General features: G+C 40.6%; 1 protein-coding gene across 1 annotated transcript in view; it reads left to right on the top strand.

The window, feature by feature from the left end:
* The window catches only part of LOC149456109 (major facilitator superfamily domain-containing protein 8-like), an 85466-nt gene that overhangs the window by 22590 nt on the left and 43834 nt on the right, over positions 1 to 19042 (top strand). Inside the window, exons 3-6 of the mRNA XM_089685501.1 lie at positions 13 to 198; positions 4610 to 4672; positions 5453 to 5572; positions 12775 to 12854. Coding sequence (XP_089541627.1) covers positions 13 to 198; positions 4610 to 4672; positions 5453 to 5572; positions 12775 to 12854 — 449 coding nt within the window. The remainder of the gene's footprint in view (positions 1 to 12; positions 199 to 4609; positions 4673 to 5452; positions 5573 to 12774; positions 12855 to 19042) is intronic.

Raw genomic sequence — 19042 nt, 5'->3', positions numbered from 1 at the left:
TTTCTCTTCTAGCTGTGATCCTGCCCACTGTGTGGATGTACCTGCAAACATTAGATGCACAACCTTTCTTCCTGGGTCTTGTTCTGTCTGCCTTCAGTCTAACTGAATTATTATCCGGTCCTGTGTTTGGTCACTGGTCAGACAGGACAGGCAAAACCAAGCATGTCATCTTACTGAGTAACTGCTTTGAGATTGCAGGCAAGGCATATTATGTTTTACACTTTTATCATGGGACTCGTGAACTATTTACCTAGCCTTTTCAGTGTAGTATGGCTTTTGTTTCTTGCCCACTAATGTCAACAATGTCATTGAAAGAATAAGGTTAGCTACTGGGAAACCCTCCCCTCTTTCTTTTCTTTCTCTTCTTTCCTCTCTTTCTAATGTCACCTTTCTTTCTGTTGGAATTGAGCCGACTATATCCTAATGGACATTGAGTGTGCAGTAGTGCCTTCGAGGCACCCCCCACTTTTTTTAAAGAATAGGAGCACCTATACCTTTTTAATATTATATGTATAGCCCTTTTAGGCCTTGATAAGTTCCATTCCTGGTGCATGCTGTATGATGGGTGCTTCTACTAATGTGATGTTTGACCTGCCCATAGAGGGCGCATTCTAGGAACAAATATTTGTCCCGACACTATCGTAACACATCCTTATTTCTATTCATAGGAGATTAGGGATGCATTGAAATTTCATTGGCTGAAACGTTTCTGCCAAAGACACCCCTTTCAGCCGTTGGCCAAAATGGGAAGAAAAAGCACCGAAACAGGTGCTGAAAAACCCCGCCCTTCGCCACCCACCCCTCGCCAGCACTGGCTGCCGCTCGGTAGTTCTCAGCCTTACCCGAGAAATCATCGATCCCGGTGCTGGGCATAGAGATGAATAAAGGAAAGTTGGTCACCACTCATCTCTATGCCTTTGGAGGACCGGAGCGATGTCACTTCCCATTCCGGCCTTTTTTTTTTTTTTTTTTAAAGCACTAGATCAATGTTTTGTTTTTTGTTTTTTTTTCCTTTGATCTAATGCTTTACATTGTAGAGGAGAGATGCGGGGTCTTATTGACCCCATATCTCTCCATAAACAGGACCTGTCACTAATTATTTCTATCACAAGGGATGCATGCATTTCTTGTGATAAGAAAAAAATACATGCTCGCACATAGTGGTGAATGCATACGTAGGGCATGCCCACATATGTACACGGTGTTCAAACCTTCACGTGAGGTATCGCCACGAACGTCAGAGCAAGAGCAATAATTCTCACACTAGACCTCCTCTGTAACTTTACACTGCTAACCTGTAGAAATGTTTAAAGTGTCACCCATGGAGATTTTTAAGTACCGCAGTTTCACGTCATTGCACGAGCGTGCACAATTTTAAAGCGTGACATGTTGGGTACCAATTTACTTGCCGTAACATCCTCTTTCATATTTTACAAAAAATTGGGGTATATATTGGTTTTTTTTTTAATATTCAATTTTAAAAACTGTGCATTTCAGTTTTGGTTTTGATTTTCAGCCAAGTGCATTTTGAATTTTTGTTTTTGGCACCAGAATTTTCATTTTGGTGCACCAATATAGGAGATGTTAGTTTTTGTTCAATTATATGTTCTTTGTTCTCTTTGTACCCATGACATTTATGGAACATATGATTTGTACAGCTGGAAAATGTTATTAAACAGACTGAACTATAAAGAATAAGGTTACATTTCTTATACAGCTTATGTGTTAAACGATATGGTTAGTTAATCTTAAAGCGGTATTAAACCCAAAAGAAAAGTTGCTTTATTGCAGCTTACTGATTTTTAGATGTTATGGCTGTATTCATTTCCATTTTTTAGGCTTTCTTCTATTTTCCTCTGATGATCCAGCCAACAAGTCTGCTGTTTTTCAGAAGCTCTCCAGCAGAATGTATCCGTTTACATGAATGAGACAAACCACTTAACACTGTCAGGGCTGATTAAATAATGAACTTTTATTCATGTAAAACTTTTATCCCAAAAGGAAAAAAAACTGTTTGTTGTAAACTCATTATAAAGTGTGGGCTGGAGTTTGGAATCAGTTTTAGTGTATTTAAATCTGCTAATACATTTAACACTAGCCCACCCGTGACTGACAATGCTGCTGCCTGCTGTGCCTTCTGTGCTCATTCCTCTAGAGTTGTGTCTCACGAATACAGGAGGTGTGTTACTGGCCAGATCAGGTGAAAACAGAGGGAAAAGCCAAAGAGAATAAAACTAATGCAGCCACCATATAAAAATGATTGCTAAGCTGCAATATAATATATTTTGGTTTGGGTTTTATTACTGGTTTAATCCAATGCCTAGGATTTTGGTCACATGATCTTGGCTGAAGGCCAGGGTCACAGTTCAGACAAAATCTCCAGTTGGATGGTGCTGTCGAAACATCAGTCCTTTCAGCTGAAATTACTAGGCCAAGTGCCTAGTGTAGTAATATTGTCCTAGGCATATGGTAGCATGATTGACCCTTATGAGTGCTCAGAGCAGCAAACGTTAGTATTGTAGGCTCGTTTTTAAAAAAAACATCATTTATTTGGAATAGGGTTTTTGGGATGAGGAAGCATTTGTTTTTTCACCATAGGAACAATTTAAGTCAACGACTAACATGGAAGTAAATGTATGTATTACTTTAGCGCTAAAAATGAAATTCTGTGTTGTTTGTTGAACCTGAATGATCAGCAGATGCAGCTATATATGTTTTTTTTTATTACTTGTAACAGTAAATGCTATCAACAAGGTATCAAAAAGTATATACAGTACAAAGAGGTGCTATTTGTTGGAAAAGAAGAGAACAAAATGTTTTCTGTCATTAAAAAGAGAGCTAATCCTTGCATACCTTGAAATGTTCTGGCTCATCTACGCACATACAGTGTACAGTATAACAGCTAAAGCTGACCTTGGGCTGTGTAATTTGATTGGGCAACTATGTAATGTAAGCACCTGCATATTGGATACAAACTGAATGGATTTTTTGGTATGTCTTTACATTACATAGTTTTGGTAAATTTATTGGAAATTGTACAGCGATTGTACTGTGTATGGACACCCTTAAAGGATAATTCACCTTTTGGACAAAAATAATAAATGCACATTTTTTTGCAGGTATAAAAATGTGCAGTTATTATTTTTGGCCAAATGAGCCTGGAAAGCATTGCACCAGCGATCAGTAGATTGCTAATGCCATGCAGGTCTCATGCAGACCTGTCAGAATATCCGCTTGCCAAACGGGATGTACGAGCAAGCAGATATTCTGACAGGAAGCTTGATTGATCTACCACGGCACTGCAAAGCGATGTGGTAGTTCATTGAAAACTACAAGCCAACAGCTGCTAAGATTGCCAGGACTTGCAGTTCAGCAATTCATGGAAGCCCCACACGGCTGCCCTGTTTTCAAATCTGAATCTGAAAAGGTCTCCCCGTACTATCTGTCAGAGGGAGGGGGGGTGGCGGGCACGGCTCCGAGTATGGGAACATGTTACATGTTCCACTCTAAAAAAAGGTGGAAAATGTAACATGTTCCCAAAGGTGAACATATCCTTTAAGGAACATTTGAAGGAATTCTTGAGAGGTTTTCTTTGATATAATAGCATATGTAGTGGCTCTGGAAGTGAATGACCACAGTATTTGCTTCCCTGGGATTATTGCTGTTTTAGTAAGTTCTGCACCAAATTCGCAAAAGCCGCACAACCGTTTTTATGCTATTTTCGACGTGTGACAAATTTAGGAAGTTCTCATGTGACGCTTTTACTTTCTGTCTCTATGGCTGTGACAAATTCATTAAGAAATACTACTGTATTGATAAGAAAACTGGAAGTAAATAGGAACTCTTCCATGTTGCAGTAAATTGTCACATGTGTAAGTAACAAAATAACGTCTGAAGCATAATTCTGCATCAGATGCATATGCACCTCATCAACATTTACATGAAACTGTCACAAGTTGCACCATTTGTTGCACACACGAGGGACAGATTTCTAATGAGTGTCTACGCCAGTGGTTCTCAACCTTCCTAATTCCGCGACCCTTTAATACAGTTCCTCATGTTCTGGTGACCCCCAACCATAAAATTATTTACCCAGTAATTATATATTCATGAAGTGTAGTTTTACCTCCAATACTGCTGCTTTCAACACTAGCTGCTTTCTACACAGTAGCTGCTTTCTACACAGTAGCTGCTCTTTACGCATCAGAAATATGTGTTTTCCTGATGGTCCTAGGCGACCCCTGTGAAAGGGTCGTTCGACCCCCAAAGGGGTCACGACCCACAGGTTGAGAACCACTGGTCTACGCCATTCTTTATGAATTTTAGAGACTGTTTTTGCAAAAGTAATCAGGAAAACAGGACTGCCACGATATTTTACTGATATCGGTTCTCAGAGGACAGCAGGTGAAGGAAAAAAGCTGGAAGATTACATGGAGATTTGCTTGATTAATCCAGATATATTAAAAAAGCTAGTGTGTATCAAAAGTACTTTTGTTATTTCGTATTTTATGATCTATCCATTGGTGAAATGTAGTAAACTATTCTTATTTTCTGTGTCTGTTATGTGTTGACATACACAAACTGTCCCCCATTTATTTTATTTCAATAGGTAATTTTATGTACTTTGTTGGAATCTCCAAGTGGTTTCTCCTGGCTAGTCGGTTGGTGGCAGGTAATGTCCTTTTTAGTAGGTAGCCCTTTGATGCCAAACTCACTGCCTGTATGTGTCTCCACTGTTCAACTTTGTGGCCTGCAGGCCCGTTCATCCATGTACATATAGGAAACCTGTACTGGGAAATATGGGGGCTGCTATTGCTTACCCCACTTGTTAATAACAGCCTGGCTGTCATGTTGTTCCAGTAATTTCTACATTACTACTTGGAAAAAGTGTCCAAATTGGTGACTCGGAGATAGCCAGACAACTTGGATCATGATAAAGTGGCATTTTCTTTTTTTTGCTCTTCTTTTATTGGACTGCTAATATCAACTGGGTTTCCAGGGATGAGCAAAATATGTCCTTCTTGATTTGGACCTTAATACTCTCACTTTTTAGGTAATCGATTTCATGCATGGTCATATTTAATTTTTTCACATAATTCTAGTACAAATTCATTGATATTGTACACGTTAGAAAACTACAAACTACACTAACACAGTTAATTTTTCTTCATATTTACTGGTTGTGTACAGTATGTATGTGTGTATATACAACACTGGTGGCTGCCATAATGTGCTTTTGAACATCTGTATTAAAAGGTCCCTTGTGTTTAGTGAGCTTTGCTTACCATTTGTAAACGAATCCCAAAGTGCACATCGCTACACCTTCTTTGCTAAGCTAGGTGAGCATTTATTTCACATAGTGAACTTCACTTCTCTTTTAGTAAATTAACCCCGTAGAGTATTTCCATCTTTATTTGGTTTGAAGGTACAAACTTATTTTCCCTCTATTTAGGTATTGGTGCGGGAGCTGGGGCTTCAATATTTGGCTATCTGACTCGGCATTCTAGTTCCAAAGATCGTGTTCCAGTCTTTGCCATGGCAATGGCATGCAGACAAGCTGGTCTTTTGATAGGTGAGTTGTGTTTCTTATGAGAAAATTTTAAGAAATAAAGGAAGCTAGCATTGGAAGTTCATTGTAAAATATTTAAAAAATGAAGAAAAGTAAAGCAAAATGAAAAAGGAGCTGCCCATGAAAATGTAAAAGAGTGGCTGAAAATGCCTCAGTTTTGCAGTGCTGTCCCAGCACTTGAACCATCTACTTTAATGTGATCAATTAACTAAACTAAAGTGGACTTCCAGTCCAAAGTTTTTTGTTTTGCCATGGAGATGTATTAGAGGTCTGGTTAAGTTTCTATTGGTTTCTCGGTCCTGTTGAGACTTCCCCTCACTTCTAACACTTTGCACTTTATAAAAAAAAAGTTGAAATTAATCTTTAACCCTTTTTCTGCCAGATCATTTCTCCATATTTCACACATAGCACTTTTCCAAAGCTGTATATTTACTGAAAGCAAAGGACCTAGAAAACACAAACAAAAAAACCTCAATATCTTTATCGTACAGTACAGGACACAGGCAATTTATTCATACACCATGGATTATAGGCTCATCCCTTTAGGTGATTGAAAACTGGCAAGTTTTTGAGGACTCACCCCCTGGCGCATCTCTCTAAATAACACAGATTCAGCTTTGCTGTTTTGTTATTTTTAATTTGTTATTTTATTAGAATTCTTTAATGAACCTTTACTGTCTTCTAATGCCTACTCAGAAACAATGTATCAAGATCAATGTGACCGTGGTAAAACCTTGGGAACTGGACCCTGGGCACTGGATCCTGTGTGAAGCACAAGGTGTTATGTGGGTCCGGGGCTGTGGTTCCTCACTATAGAACCCAGTCCTGAAAGACCCCTTTGGGGGTATGCCCACCGTGAGGGGCAAAGTCTGGACTTTAGATGCAGTCCAGTGTTGTGGACAGGTTAGACAGGGTTTCCCGTATCTCTGACCACTACTGCAAAAATTGGGGCAATGTGTGCAATGTATTCACACCACAGTGCAAACTTTTCAAATTCGGCACTAAAATTCAACTACTCAGAGCTCGGTCTCAGGTGGATTAACAGGTGTTACATCATGCTATTGGTCACACACTTTAATGCCACTTCTACCTACAGCCTTTATAATGTACTATCTACACCTGGGTTATCATGTACTTCCAGGTGTGCTTACCATATCTCTTACACTCTACTCCGTGAGTAGTCCACAGGGGAATACATTCACTTGTGGCTATGGTGGAGACCAGGCAAAAAGGAGCCTATTCAAAACAACAGCATAACATTTGCTGTGCTGAAGGCCTGCACAAAACTCAACTACAGAGTGACGATCCCTCACACTGCTCTCAGCATCTGATTCTAGTTCTATTTCAGGCATGCAACATGTGGCCTACATGACAAAAGCAAAATTTTCTGCATCTAAACTATATTGCCAAAAGTATTAGGATGCCTGCCTTTACATGCACATGAACTTTAATGACATCCCACTCTTAGTCCGTGGGGTTTGCTATTGAGTTGGCCCACCCTTTGTAGCTATAACGGCTTCAACTCTTTTGGGAAGGCTGTCCACAAGGTTTAGGAGTGTGTCTATGGGAATGTTTGACCATTCTTCCTGAAGAGCATTTGTGAGGTCAGGCACTGATGTCGGACGAGAAGGCCTGGCACGCAGTCTTCACTCTAATTCATCGGGTTAAGGTCAGGACTCTGTAAAGGCCAGTCAAGTTCCTCCACCCCAAACTCGCTCATCCATGTCATTATAGACCTTGCTTTGTGCACTGGTTCGCATTCATGTTGGAACAGGAAGGGGCCATCCCCAAACTGTTCCCACAAAATTGGGAGCTTGAAATGGTCCAGAATGTCTTGATATGCTGACACCTGAAGAGTTCCCTTCACTGGAACCCAAGGGGCCAAGCCCAACCCATGAAAAACAACCCCACACCCTAATCCCCCCCCCACCACCAAACTTCATACTTGGGACAATGCAGTCAGGCAAGTACCGTTCTCCTGGCAACCGCCAAACCCACGCAGGTCCATCGGATTGCCAGACAGAGAAGCATGATTCATCACTCCAGAGATACTGCATCCGATGCTTTGCATTGCACTTGATGTAAGGATTGGATGCAGCTACTCAGCTATGTAAACCCATTCCATGAAGCTCTCTATGCACTGTTGTGCTAATCTAAAGGCCATATGAAGTTTGGAGCTTTTTAGCTATTGACTATGCAGACAGTTGGCGACTTCTGCGCACTGCACTCTAGAAGACCTTCCTCTGAAGGATCCATTGCCCCTTCCATCTCAGCAAATGTCTAAGAGACCATTGAGGTGATCAAGGTCTTTTAACCGAGTGATCAGTTTTCAACAAATGCTCTTCACTAAGAACTTGTGCTCGACAACTGAGATTCAAGAGAAATCCCACAATGACATTTGCCGTGAGAGTTCTTGGTCTAATGGTTGCCTCATTCAAGGCAGTTCCATTTACCCAATTCCACTGAAGAATGCTCCAACTAAGCATTTCGTAAGCATAGAATAAGCAGGATCTTTCCTTGTACTTACCCATGCTCCTATCCAGCCCAAAAAGCTCTTCATTGTCCTGGTGGGTCACCACTTCAGCTGCAACTTTGGGAAAATCTTTCATTCCCTAAGTTAGAAAGTTCTTACAACAAACACAAGTCTGCCAGGCTAAGGAGAAGTCTTCCAATCCTTGATGGCTCAGGGAACATAATCAAGAGAGGCAACAAAACTCCACATCAGCATTTTGGAGCTCCAAGCAATCAAATTGTCCCTCTAGCACTGGATCCCCCAAATTTTGATGTAGTCAGACAATGCCACCCCAATTGCATATATCAACCATTAAGAGGGCAGGAGGAGCCTAGTTGCCTTAAAGGAAACCAACCAGATTCTCTCATGGACAGAAATTAATTGCCCAGCGATTTCTGCAGTCCACATCCCAGGAGTGGACAACTGGTGGGCGAATTATCTCAATCTAATATGCCAAAGATGGGGGACTCCAGATGTGGACATCCTAGCCTCCAAATACAACAACAAGCTATCTATGTTTGTTGCCAGAACCAGGGACCTCTATCTCTGACCTTGGGTGTTCTAATTATCCCCTGGTCTCAGTTCAGGCTAATTTATGCCTTCCCTCCACTACGAATTCTGACTCAACTGATCTACAAAATAGAGCAAGAGGGAAAATGGTGATTCTACTTGCATCGAACTGGCTCAGAAGAACCTGGCACACAGACTTACTCAAACTTCTAGAAGACGATCCCTGGCCTCCTCCCAAGGGGCCATATCTGCTATCTCAAGTAGTCTTAAAGGATAGTTTGATTTCTGCATCTGCGAGGTTTACTGAAGGCAAATAGACTGTGCAATTGCACTAATTTTCCCCAAAGCTTCACTAAAATAAGATATTTTTTATACAGCTGGTGCTGCTTGTGATGCTGGAACACCCTCTTTCCTTATGGAAAATGAATGGTAGTGTCAAAATGTTTCTCCCAGCAACCCATAATTTATTATTATTATATTATTATACAGTATTTATATAGCGCTAAAAGGTTTGCTCATCGCTGTACATTATAGTGGGGGACAGAACATGAGACAATACAGTAATAAAACAAAACACGAGGGGGTCAACCCATGATATTCTATCCTGCCCTTTGAATGTGATTTGGAGTTGCAGAGAGCAGAAAGGCAAGGTAAAACAGTGCAAACCTGACAAAGCCTCCCCGTCTATTAATCATTTTTTACATCTTTGACTCTTCCATCCCTCCAGGAGGCTCATAGAGACCAAATGGACCAACCTAACAGTTGTGAGGAAATCCAGAAAGCTGTTAAAACTTTAGCTCTCCATAAATCACCAGGACCTGATTGGCTTCCTCATACTTATAAAACCTTTTCAGATCTTTTGGTTCCACATGTGGCTCTTTACTTCAATCATGTACGGAATGGGGGTGTAGTGCCACCTGATGAGAATAGAGCATATATTCGTGTAATTCCGAAGCCTAACAATGATACCACTGCCGCCCTATTTTTTGATCAGTTGCGACCTAAAGTTATTTACTAAGGTTTTGGCCTTGCACCTCAATACGTTTCTGGCAAACTACATTCATGATGACCAATCGGGGTTTATTCGAGGATGTCAAACACTTGACCAGATCCCTCAAACTTTAGCATTAATATCTGCAGTGAAATCTAACTGGGATAATTCCCTACCAAGGGTAATAATGCTGCTATCTCTGGATCTTCACAAGGTGTTTGATAGTTTGACATGGGATTACTTATTTCAAACGTTGGGCGCCTTTTGGGTTTTGGCTCCACATTTATTTCCCTTTTACGAGCTTTATATTGTAATCCCTCGGCTTAGGTTTTTATTCGCAGGTATAAATTGTCTCCTCTTCTTATCAGATTGGGTACTAGACAAGGTTGTCCACTCTCCCCCTTACTTTTTGCGCTGCCAATAGAACCCCTTGCTATTCATTTCCACCCTGATATCACGGGTATCCAATGTGGCCGACAAGAGTACAAATGTGCCCTGTTTGCTGATGGTGTTCTTATGTGTGTTTCCAACCCCCAAACGTCTTTGCCCAATTTTGTTGACTTTACTTCATCAATTTTCTCTGGTTTCGGGACTTACTTTAAATTCTTCTAAAACTGCTCTCAATATTACTTTATCCTGTTCGGAGGTACAGAACCTTCGGGACAACTTTGATTTTCAGTGGGCTACCCGCTTTCTTCCTGATCTAGGGATCTATCTTACACACTCTATTACGACATTATATCATGCCAATTATCCCCCGCTTTTTAAACGACTCAAGGAAGATCTGCGTAGCTGGGCATTACCAATTACGGTCCCCAGGTAGAAATATTGCGCTTACAATCAGAAATCTCTCGATTTGTGCGGGGTAATAAACACCCCCGGATTCATAATTCAACTCTGTATTTCCAGAAAAAACATGGCGGTTTGGGACTTCCCAACCTCTTGGCCTATTTTCATGTGGCCCAGATAATGCAACTCTCTTACTATTGGCTCTCTTATGTGGCTTCCCAATTTATTGCGTCCTCCCATTTTATGCCCTACATTGTCATATTTTTTTAGCAGTATGGTATAGGCTGCGCATCCATAAATCCTTATCCCCCCCCCCCCCCCCCATACCCCCTTAGCTCCAGTTTTTTGTAATCCTGAATTTGTACCTGGGCTTGTGCCATCTTTATTTCAGTGGTGGATCAATACGGGCTTTCTATGTATTGGGAATTATTTAGATGGGGATCGCCCATACTTTTCTCAATATTTTTGAGATAAGCACCAATTACCTCTTAGTGAAATCTTTCAATATAATCAAATTGTGTCCTTTATCCAATCCAAACTTAAATTATTGACGGAACTCTTAACACTTATCTCTCTCGAAGTTTCTTGTTGAGCTTCTGGTATGTTGAAAGGTCGCTTATCTACTATATATACCTCACTTATTGATCCAAAATCTAAGCTTCTTTACATGATTCAGTGGGAAAGGGATTTAAATATCTTTCCTAGAACTAAGTGATTGGCAGGATACGGCTTACGCTTTGTCCAAAATTTCTGTTAATACAACACTTATGGAATCTAATTATAAAACGCTCCTATGTTGGTATCTGGTCCCTCAATGCCTTGCTAAAATATACTCTACCACGTCACCTTCCTGTTTTCGGCACTGTAGGCGGGAGGGCACTATGTGTCATTCTTGGTGGCAATGTCCTGTGGTAACTAGATTTTGGATCCCCATATTCAATCTTCTTTACTCAGTAACAGGAGTAAGGGCCAGAGGTGGCCCTTATTCAGAAATTGCCCTCAGGTATCCCCAAGAAATTGGTCAAACTGATTCTTTACATTCTCCTGGCTTCAAGAATTAAGATGGCTAAATATTGGAAGCGATTGGTGATACCTCTTGATTATATCAAAAATAAACTTAATTGGATCAAGATTAACGACAAGCTCACTTGTATTCTTAATAATAATGCCTCAAAATTCGACAGTACTTTGGATCCATGGATTTGATACCTCTTCATCCCTTAATGGGTTCATGGCTGACCATCCTTTACTTTACTCTTCCTCTTATGCTCTCCCTCTTCCTTTTTCTTCTTCATTATTTTTTTTTCTACATCTTTTGATTCCGACATACCACTCTGCTGTAGTATATTCTGGTGTCTGACTACAGGTTGAATATGCCTAATAGTTCTCTGCTTCTCAAAGAGCACTATATACCAGATTCCTGTTCACTGTTGCGATTTATCCTCTTGGTCTGTAGACTGCAGCGGAGGGATTGTTAGGTCTAGTATTTAGTTGCTCAGTCTGATTTTTTTTTTTTCATCCCTGTATCTCATGATCGTGTAATTTATTTTCGCAACTGCTTATTGTTTGGAATTTTTTACGTCCACATTCGTGGGTCTTGTTGATCTGTACGTTTCTTTTGATAAATAAAAGTATTCAAATATAAAACAGTGCAAACCTTTAATTTGCAAGGTGGTACTGTATGTGCGCTGTGGATGCATGCATATTAATATATATTGAGTGAAATGTTTTGTTTTGGAATTGCTGGAGTGTACTGGAATGCATTAGTAGCTCACTAATGGATTTCATATGTTGTCTGTAATTACTGGATAAATAATTTTATTGCATGCAAAAACAAAGCATTTAAAATGTTAATATTTTTATACAGCTGCAGGGTCCCCCCTGTGACAATAAACAGCCTCCCGAGACAGGTGTAAACTGTGTGGTTAGACATTAGGGGGTTTATTTACTAAAGCTGGAGAGTCCAAAATCAGACTCCCTTCTGCATAGAAACCAATCAGCTTCCAGGTTTCCTTGCCAAAGCTTCAATGAACAAGCTGAGGTTAGAATTTGATTGGTTTCCATGCAGAAGGGAGTCTGATTTTGGACTCTCCAGCTTTAGTAAATAAACCCCTAGGTGACAATATGGCTGTTGAATTACTGCTTTTCAGTAGCTGCATGGTTCTCTCCGTTGAACAATATTCTTTCAGCTGGTTGAAATCCAAGTGAATGACGGTTGTTGTTTGTTTTTTGTTTCGTTTTTTTTCTACCAGGATCTTCAGTATATTATCTGCAGGAATAAAACTCTGCTTTTTTACATGCTGTTTCTCTACAGCAACTTTGAATAATATATTAAGTTAGCAAATGTTTGGTCATGTCCGTTCAAAGTATTTTCACACTGTTTCTTTTGCTATGATATTTCAGGTCCTGCATTTAACGTCTTCCTTAGATATTGCACCTTCCAGCTTGGACCATTCCATGTTGATAAGTTCTCTGCTCCTGGAGTAAGAATGCAAGCATTTATTTATTTTTTTTAATTATATATTGCTACTTTTTGTTGCATCATTTTTATCAGTGCGTTAACCATAAAGTATACTGTAAGTGAAATATTTTAAAAAGTTGAAGCACTCCTCTAACATACAGTATGAACTCATCTTGGTAAAGTTTACAAATTTATATCAATGGATAGGGGTGAGAGTTCAGGGAAGGAGTGCTCTGAAAGCTGTAGTCAGAATAGGTTGTTTTAACCTTTTGGATGACTTGATCCCCCAATCCAATGTTCAAAAAGCAAATTAAGCAAATTTCATCACATATCTGTAAGTAGCTTAAAAAGGTCCTTTATGAAAACTGCCACCGCTAGAGCAATTAGAGGGACAGAGTTGGCCAAACTTTTGTCAGCTAATGTGTGAACTGCCTAACCGCACAATGTCTCCCATCTTGTGCATGTACACTGTGTGAGGCCGAGGCAGCAAGGCAGTCATTACTGTTCTTAAAGGCTGTTTCTTTTGCTAGGGTGTAGCGAAAGTGACTTCTGGGATACTGACTTTATGTTAAACTGCTTTATGCCACTATGTTCTTTTTATACTGTATGGGTAAATCTACATTGCAATCCCTCTATTCTTGTACACACTGGTATTCTGCTGCAGAGAGAAGATCATTTTCTATAAATACTCCCCAAAGATACAAAGATACCACAAATTGTTTTGTAAAATAGTTATACTGTATGTCAAACAGCGGATCAGCACATATTGAATGCATTGCTGTGGATAAGGTTCATGTGAATGGGCCCTAAGTCACCCTAGGATAGGATCACCAAGTTAAAAAAAAGAGAAACAAAGCCTAAATAAGAGTCAAATGACTAGTAAGCTGCAATATAATACAATTTCTATTTTTGGGTTTGCTTTATCTGACCAGGGGTATATACTGTATAGTTTGCATTGAACTATTACAATTCCAACATATTCGTTTTTGATTGAATAATCAATAGTAATACATTTGATTTAACTATAACTTCATGTACAAAGGTATTGAATTGCAAGTTTTATCAAGTAAAAGCATTACGTTTAATAACAGCCAGGTGAAGATAGTAATTTATAAATTATGGTTTTGCTAGCCTGTTGCACGTACAGCCTGCAGAGCTGTCTCCTTGGTTTTGGCCATACTACATATCAGGTCATTGAGCTGGAACCATTATGCAGGACTGCAGGTCTCATACTTCACAGCTAGCTGGCTTGTTCCTCATCTGATACAGCCCTGGATATTGCACCTTTTAAAAACAAGTTAAACGGTCAACTATTTTAAACATTTATATACTAAAATCCTGCCTAAGGCAGCCCATAGATTATTTCATTTTTTTTTTATAATTTGATTACTGGATTGATCAGAAAAAAACTGGCTGAATTCCCCCATCCACACATTCGAGGTGTATGGGGGAATCCTCCCTGCTGAACTCTTGTACTCTGAGAGTGGGGAGACTTCCCTGCCGTCAGAATACACTGATTTGTATTGCCAGCTGTAGCTTGCAACACTGATCGAACAGGAAAAATCTGATAGGGCTGTTGTAGGTAGACTTCTGTTCATTCACAGAGGCCATACATGGATTGAAATTTGTCCGATCCCTGTTGAACTGGCTGAATTTCAATCCATGTATAGCCAGCTTTAAAACAGAACCTACAAGAGTAGTAGTTATTAGACATAAAATGCCTCTCTGTGTGCCTGTCCTAAGCTGGCCATAGTTTATCAGAATTTTGTTCTAAATTTTTCATTTTAAGAATGTTCGTTCAATTTATTAAAGTGTTGCTAAACCCAGGTCCCTGCATTCACTATATCTGGTCTTCCACAGTACACACAACATAGAAATATATTTGTTGTAGTAAATATAAACTGCTAAATACCTTTTCTCATCAGCAGTTAGAGCAGTCTTGTGACTTCTATCAGTGTTTAACTGAGCACATGTTAAAGCTTGTAGGAGGAGTTTTCATTCTGCTCTGACTGTCCTATGAGGCTGCATAACCCTTGATTCTCTGTCTGGACAATGCTGATTGGCCCTGTGCTGATTTCATTCACCCTCCCAAAGAGTGAAAAAAAAAACTCTCTACCAATAAACAGTAAATTGAGCATGTGCAGAGTCACTCCAGGAGCTCTGTACTATCAGCAGATGGATTGGAGACAGTGGAAGGGGAGGTTCAGAGAAGACAGGATCAAACAGCCTTTTTACACAATATGGAGGATTAACCCCTTTGTTTCCTCAGTGAGTACAACAAGCATGCTTAACTGCATATGCAGACTGATTTTACTGCAGTGGGTTTAGTAACACTTTAATGGTTCATGGGGTCAAACTTAGAGTACTTTCACTTTATTTCCTGAATTCAGGACTAACCCCACCCACAGCTAAACACTACATTTTCTCAAAGGACGTAAGGAAAAGCTTTAGGATAGTATATACAAGCCTGCATGCTTTTATCCATCTGGTCTTGGCAATGCAGATTACCAGTGGATAGCTCCCTGTTCTGATTTATCTGCCTGCCTATGAATAGAGTAGCCATAGCCATGAAAGGATGTTTGCAATAACTGTCATTGGGTAATACCAAACTCTACCAGCCAAGAGAGTTTTAGGTAGTAGCTATCAAACAGATTTGAAAACCGTGATACTTTTTCCCTAGGTCCAAAGCGCCTTTGCTTTCTTCTCTCTTCCCCACTCTATACTATAAACATGAAAGCACAGTGAACCAAAACTGGTCCTAAAGACATTTGAACCTCTGAACCTCTTCTGATGTCTTTTTAATATTATAACAGAACTACACTGCATCTGAGCACCAAAAACACTATTTCATTCATTTTTAATATTCAAAGCAAACTCCTCCATCTATCCATGTCTCCATTCTTTATTTTGTTGAGCAATCACTTTGAGAAACACCCCCTAGCATTTCTGGCTGCGGCTGTCTTGAGTAAGGGCAGATAATTCATGTAGCATTTACTTCCTATAATCCATCTGCCTTTAGCTCAGAGATGCAGGCAGGACTGTGTGCTTAGCTAAGAAAACCCCTCCTGAAGACTCCTGGGATGTATGACACAATGTTCATAGGCCAGAAACCAGGAAGTAATTGAAGAAATTAAAAAAAAAAAAAAAAAAGTTTAAAACATGTAAATACGGTATACAGGGCTTAAAATTTCAAGTCTAGACCTACTAGCCAGGCACAAACCTTGCTCTCCACCAGTTGCCCCACCCAACCTTGCCCAGGTCCGCCTCCAACCCCACCCCTGGCCCACCCCCCAACTAAGCCCCCTTAAAGCTTATGAAATTACCTTTTTCTTTAAAAAAAAACTGCAATTATAACATAGCTTTATTATGTCAATTTAACCATAACAGCAATAGCTTAATAGCAATAGGGTGCAATCAAAATATCAAGTTTTACAGCTTTAAACCTGTAGTAAACATTTTGTATTTTTTTTTGTTTATCTCCTGCATCTTTTAGAAAGAGACTTTAGTAACTAAAGTCTCTTTTAAAAGATGTAAGTTTAGTTTAGAGAATTATTTATAATATATAATATTATGTCTCTTTTATATGTAATTAGATAAATATATAATTATGTTTCTTTTATATCCTTCTATATAATCAGATATTAGGTATATTATTATGTCTCTTTTATATATAATTATATATGAAAGAGACATAATGGCCCTGATTTACTATTGGGCGTGGGCGCATATTCGTGGGCGAACACCCAATTTTTATGGGCGACCGTCTATTTTTACCCTGCAACGAGATTTACTATTGAGCAGCGCCTATAAGCAGATGCCCAATCGAATTTACAAGAAGACACGCCCGGAATCAGACTCACAAAGCAGACTTGCTAAGAAGCACGTCTAACACCATGAAAAATCACTGCAGAGACATGTTCACTTAGAAATTTGCTTTGCCAAATATCAGGACTTCACTTTAAACAATATCTGCTATTTCCAAAAAAATTAAGAATGTGTTAAAAATCGTTTTTTTCAAGGAAATCGACATCGTAAAAATCTAGACGCCCGTGCAGTGTCTTTGGCCGATATAAATGCGCATGTGCAGAACACATTTTAGGTGTCTGCAATGGGCGTTTGCTTTTTAGCCACTGCCCAATAGTAAATCTCAGTGTGGATTCCTCTGACAGCCGACACTCGGTCGCGTCTACTGTGTTTAATAAACAGCACTCGGCATATCTTCATGTAATCTAACTAGATTTCCTTAGTTCTAGTGATTCTATTTTTGTTTCTTATCCTTTATAATTATTTCTGTAATGATTTTACTTATTTCAAAGGTCTAGATAATATTTATTTTGACAGCTGAATGTAAAAATAAAGGTCCGCAATAAAAAAAAAAAACAAAAAAAAAACAGCGTGGGTCCCCCCTCTCATCCTTACCAAGCCCTTCAGGTCTGGTATGGATATTAAGGGGGAACTCCACGCTGAAATTTAAAAAAAAAACAGCGTGGGTCCCCCTCAATATCCATACCAGACCCTTATCCGAGCATGCAGCCCGGCAGGTCAGGAAAGGGGGGGGGGGGCGAGCGAGCGCCCCCCCCTCCTGAACCATACCAGGCCACATGCCCTCAACATGGGGGGGGTGATTTGGGGCAGGGGGGGCTCCCCCTCCCCCCAAAGCACCTTGTCCCCATGTCAATGAGGACAAGGGCCTCTTCCCCACAACCCTGGCCGGTGGTTGTGGGGGTCTGCGGGCGGGGGGCTTATCAGAATCTGGAAGATCCCGGCCCCCCCCCCCACGTGAATGAGTCTGCGGTACATGGTCCAGCGACTGATTCACAAAAAAACAAAGTGTGGTGTAAAAAAAAACAGTACAGGGTTTTTGACAAGTCCTTTATTAAAACAATGTCCCCCGAAGTAGATCCAATGTCAATTGCGGCGGCGGCGACCCGAAAAAAGAAAAAAAAAAGTTCCGCTCCCGTCTGAGGCTTCATGCCTTGTGAAGAAAAGGCTAGCTGACATTTCTTATATAGGTATGGGGCGGGGCCAGCCGGGGACATCATTCGAGTGACCCGCCCCATGTCACATGCTTGCTGTTCCCGGCTGGCCCCGCCCCATACCTATATAAGAAATGTCAGACTGTCTCCTGCATTCAGCTAGTTGGCCTCAGTGGAGAGACAGGGTGACATTTCTCAAATAGGTAAGGGGCGGGGATGATGTCCCCGGCTGGCCCCGCCCCATACCTATATAAGAAATGTCAGCTAGCCTTTTCTTCACAAGGCTGGAAGCCTCCGACAGGAGCGGAACTTTTTTTTTTGACGTTTCACGTGATTGACGTTGGATCTACTTCGGGGGACATTGTTTTAATAAAGGACTTGTCAAAGACCCTGTACTGTGTGTTTTTTTTTTTTTTACACCACACTTTTTTTTTTTGGTGAATGAGTCACGGGACCATGTACCGCAGACTCAATCACGTGGGGGGGGGTGTGGGATCTGGGGGCCCCCTTGTTAAAGGGGGCTTCCAGATTCTGATAAGCCCCCCGCACGCAGACCCCCACAACCACCGGCCAGGGTTGTGGGGAAGAGTCCCTTGTCCTCATCGACATGGGGACAAGGTGCTTTGGGGTGAGGGGGAGCCCCCCCTGCCCCAAAGCACCCCCCCCCATGTTGAGGGCATGTGGCCTGGTATGGCGCTCGCTCGTTCCCCCCCCCCCCCCTTTCCTGACCTGCCGGGCTGCATGCTCAGATAAGGGTCTGGTATGGATATTGAGGGGGACCTACGCTTTTTTTTTTTTTTTTATTTCAGCGTGGAGTTCCCCCTTAATATCCATACCAGACCTGAAAGGCTTGGTATGGATGAGAGGGGGGACCCCACACAGTTTTTTTTATTATTTATTTAATTCACGGAAATAATTTCAAATTCAGCTGTCGGTGTGAAACCCCGATGACAGCTGAAACATTCCTTCTGTCCCTGCAGAGAGCTCCGCTATTATATTTGACATTAAAAAGTATAGAGACTGCAACATTGTATCTATTTGTGTCCATTTCGGATATAGATGTTTTTATTCGGATACATATAGATACAATGTTGCAACCTTTATACTTTTTAATGTCAAATATAATAGCGCAGCTCTCTGCAGGGACAGAGGTAATTACTTCGCTATTATATTTGCTGGCCATAGACGGGGCGAAAATCGGACAATTTTTTTACCATTGGTGGTAACGTCGGTC

Source organism: Staurois parvus, unplaced genomic scaffold, assembly GCF_062004578.1.
Source record: "Staurois parvus isolate SC_StPar_1 unplaced genomic scaffold, SC_StPar_1.0 ptg000376l, whole genome shotgun sequence".
Lineage (NCBI taxonomy): Eukaryota > Metazoa > Chordata > Amphibia > Anura > Ranidae > Staurois > Staurois parvus.
Note: the sequence above shows the minus strand (reverse complement) of the source record. Positions and strands in the feature narration are given on the sequence as shown.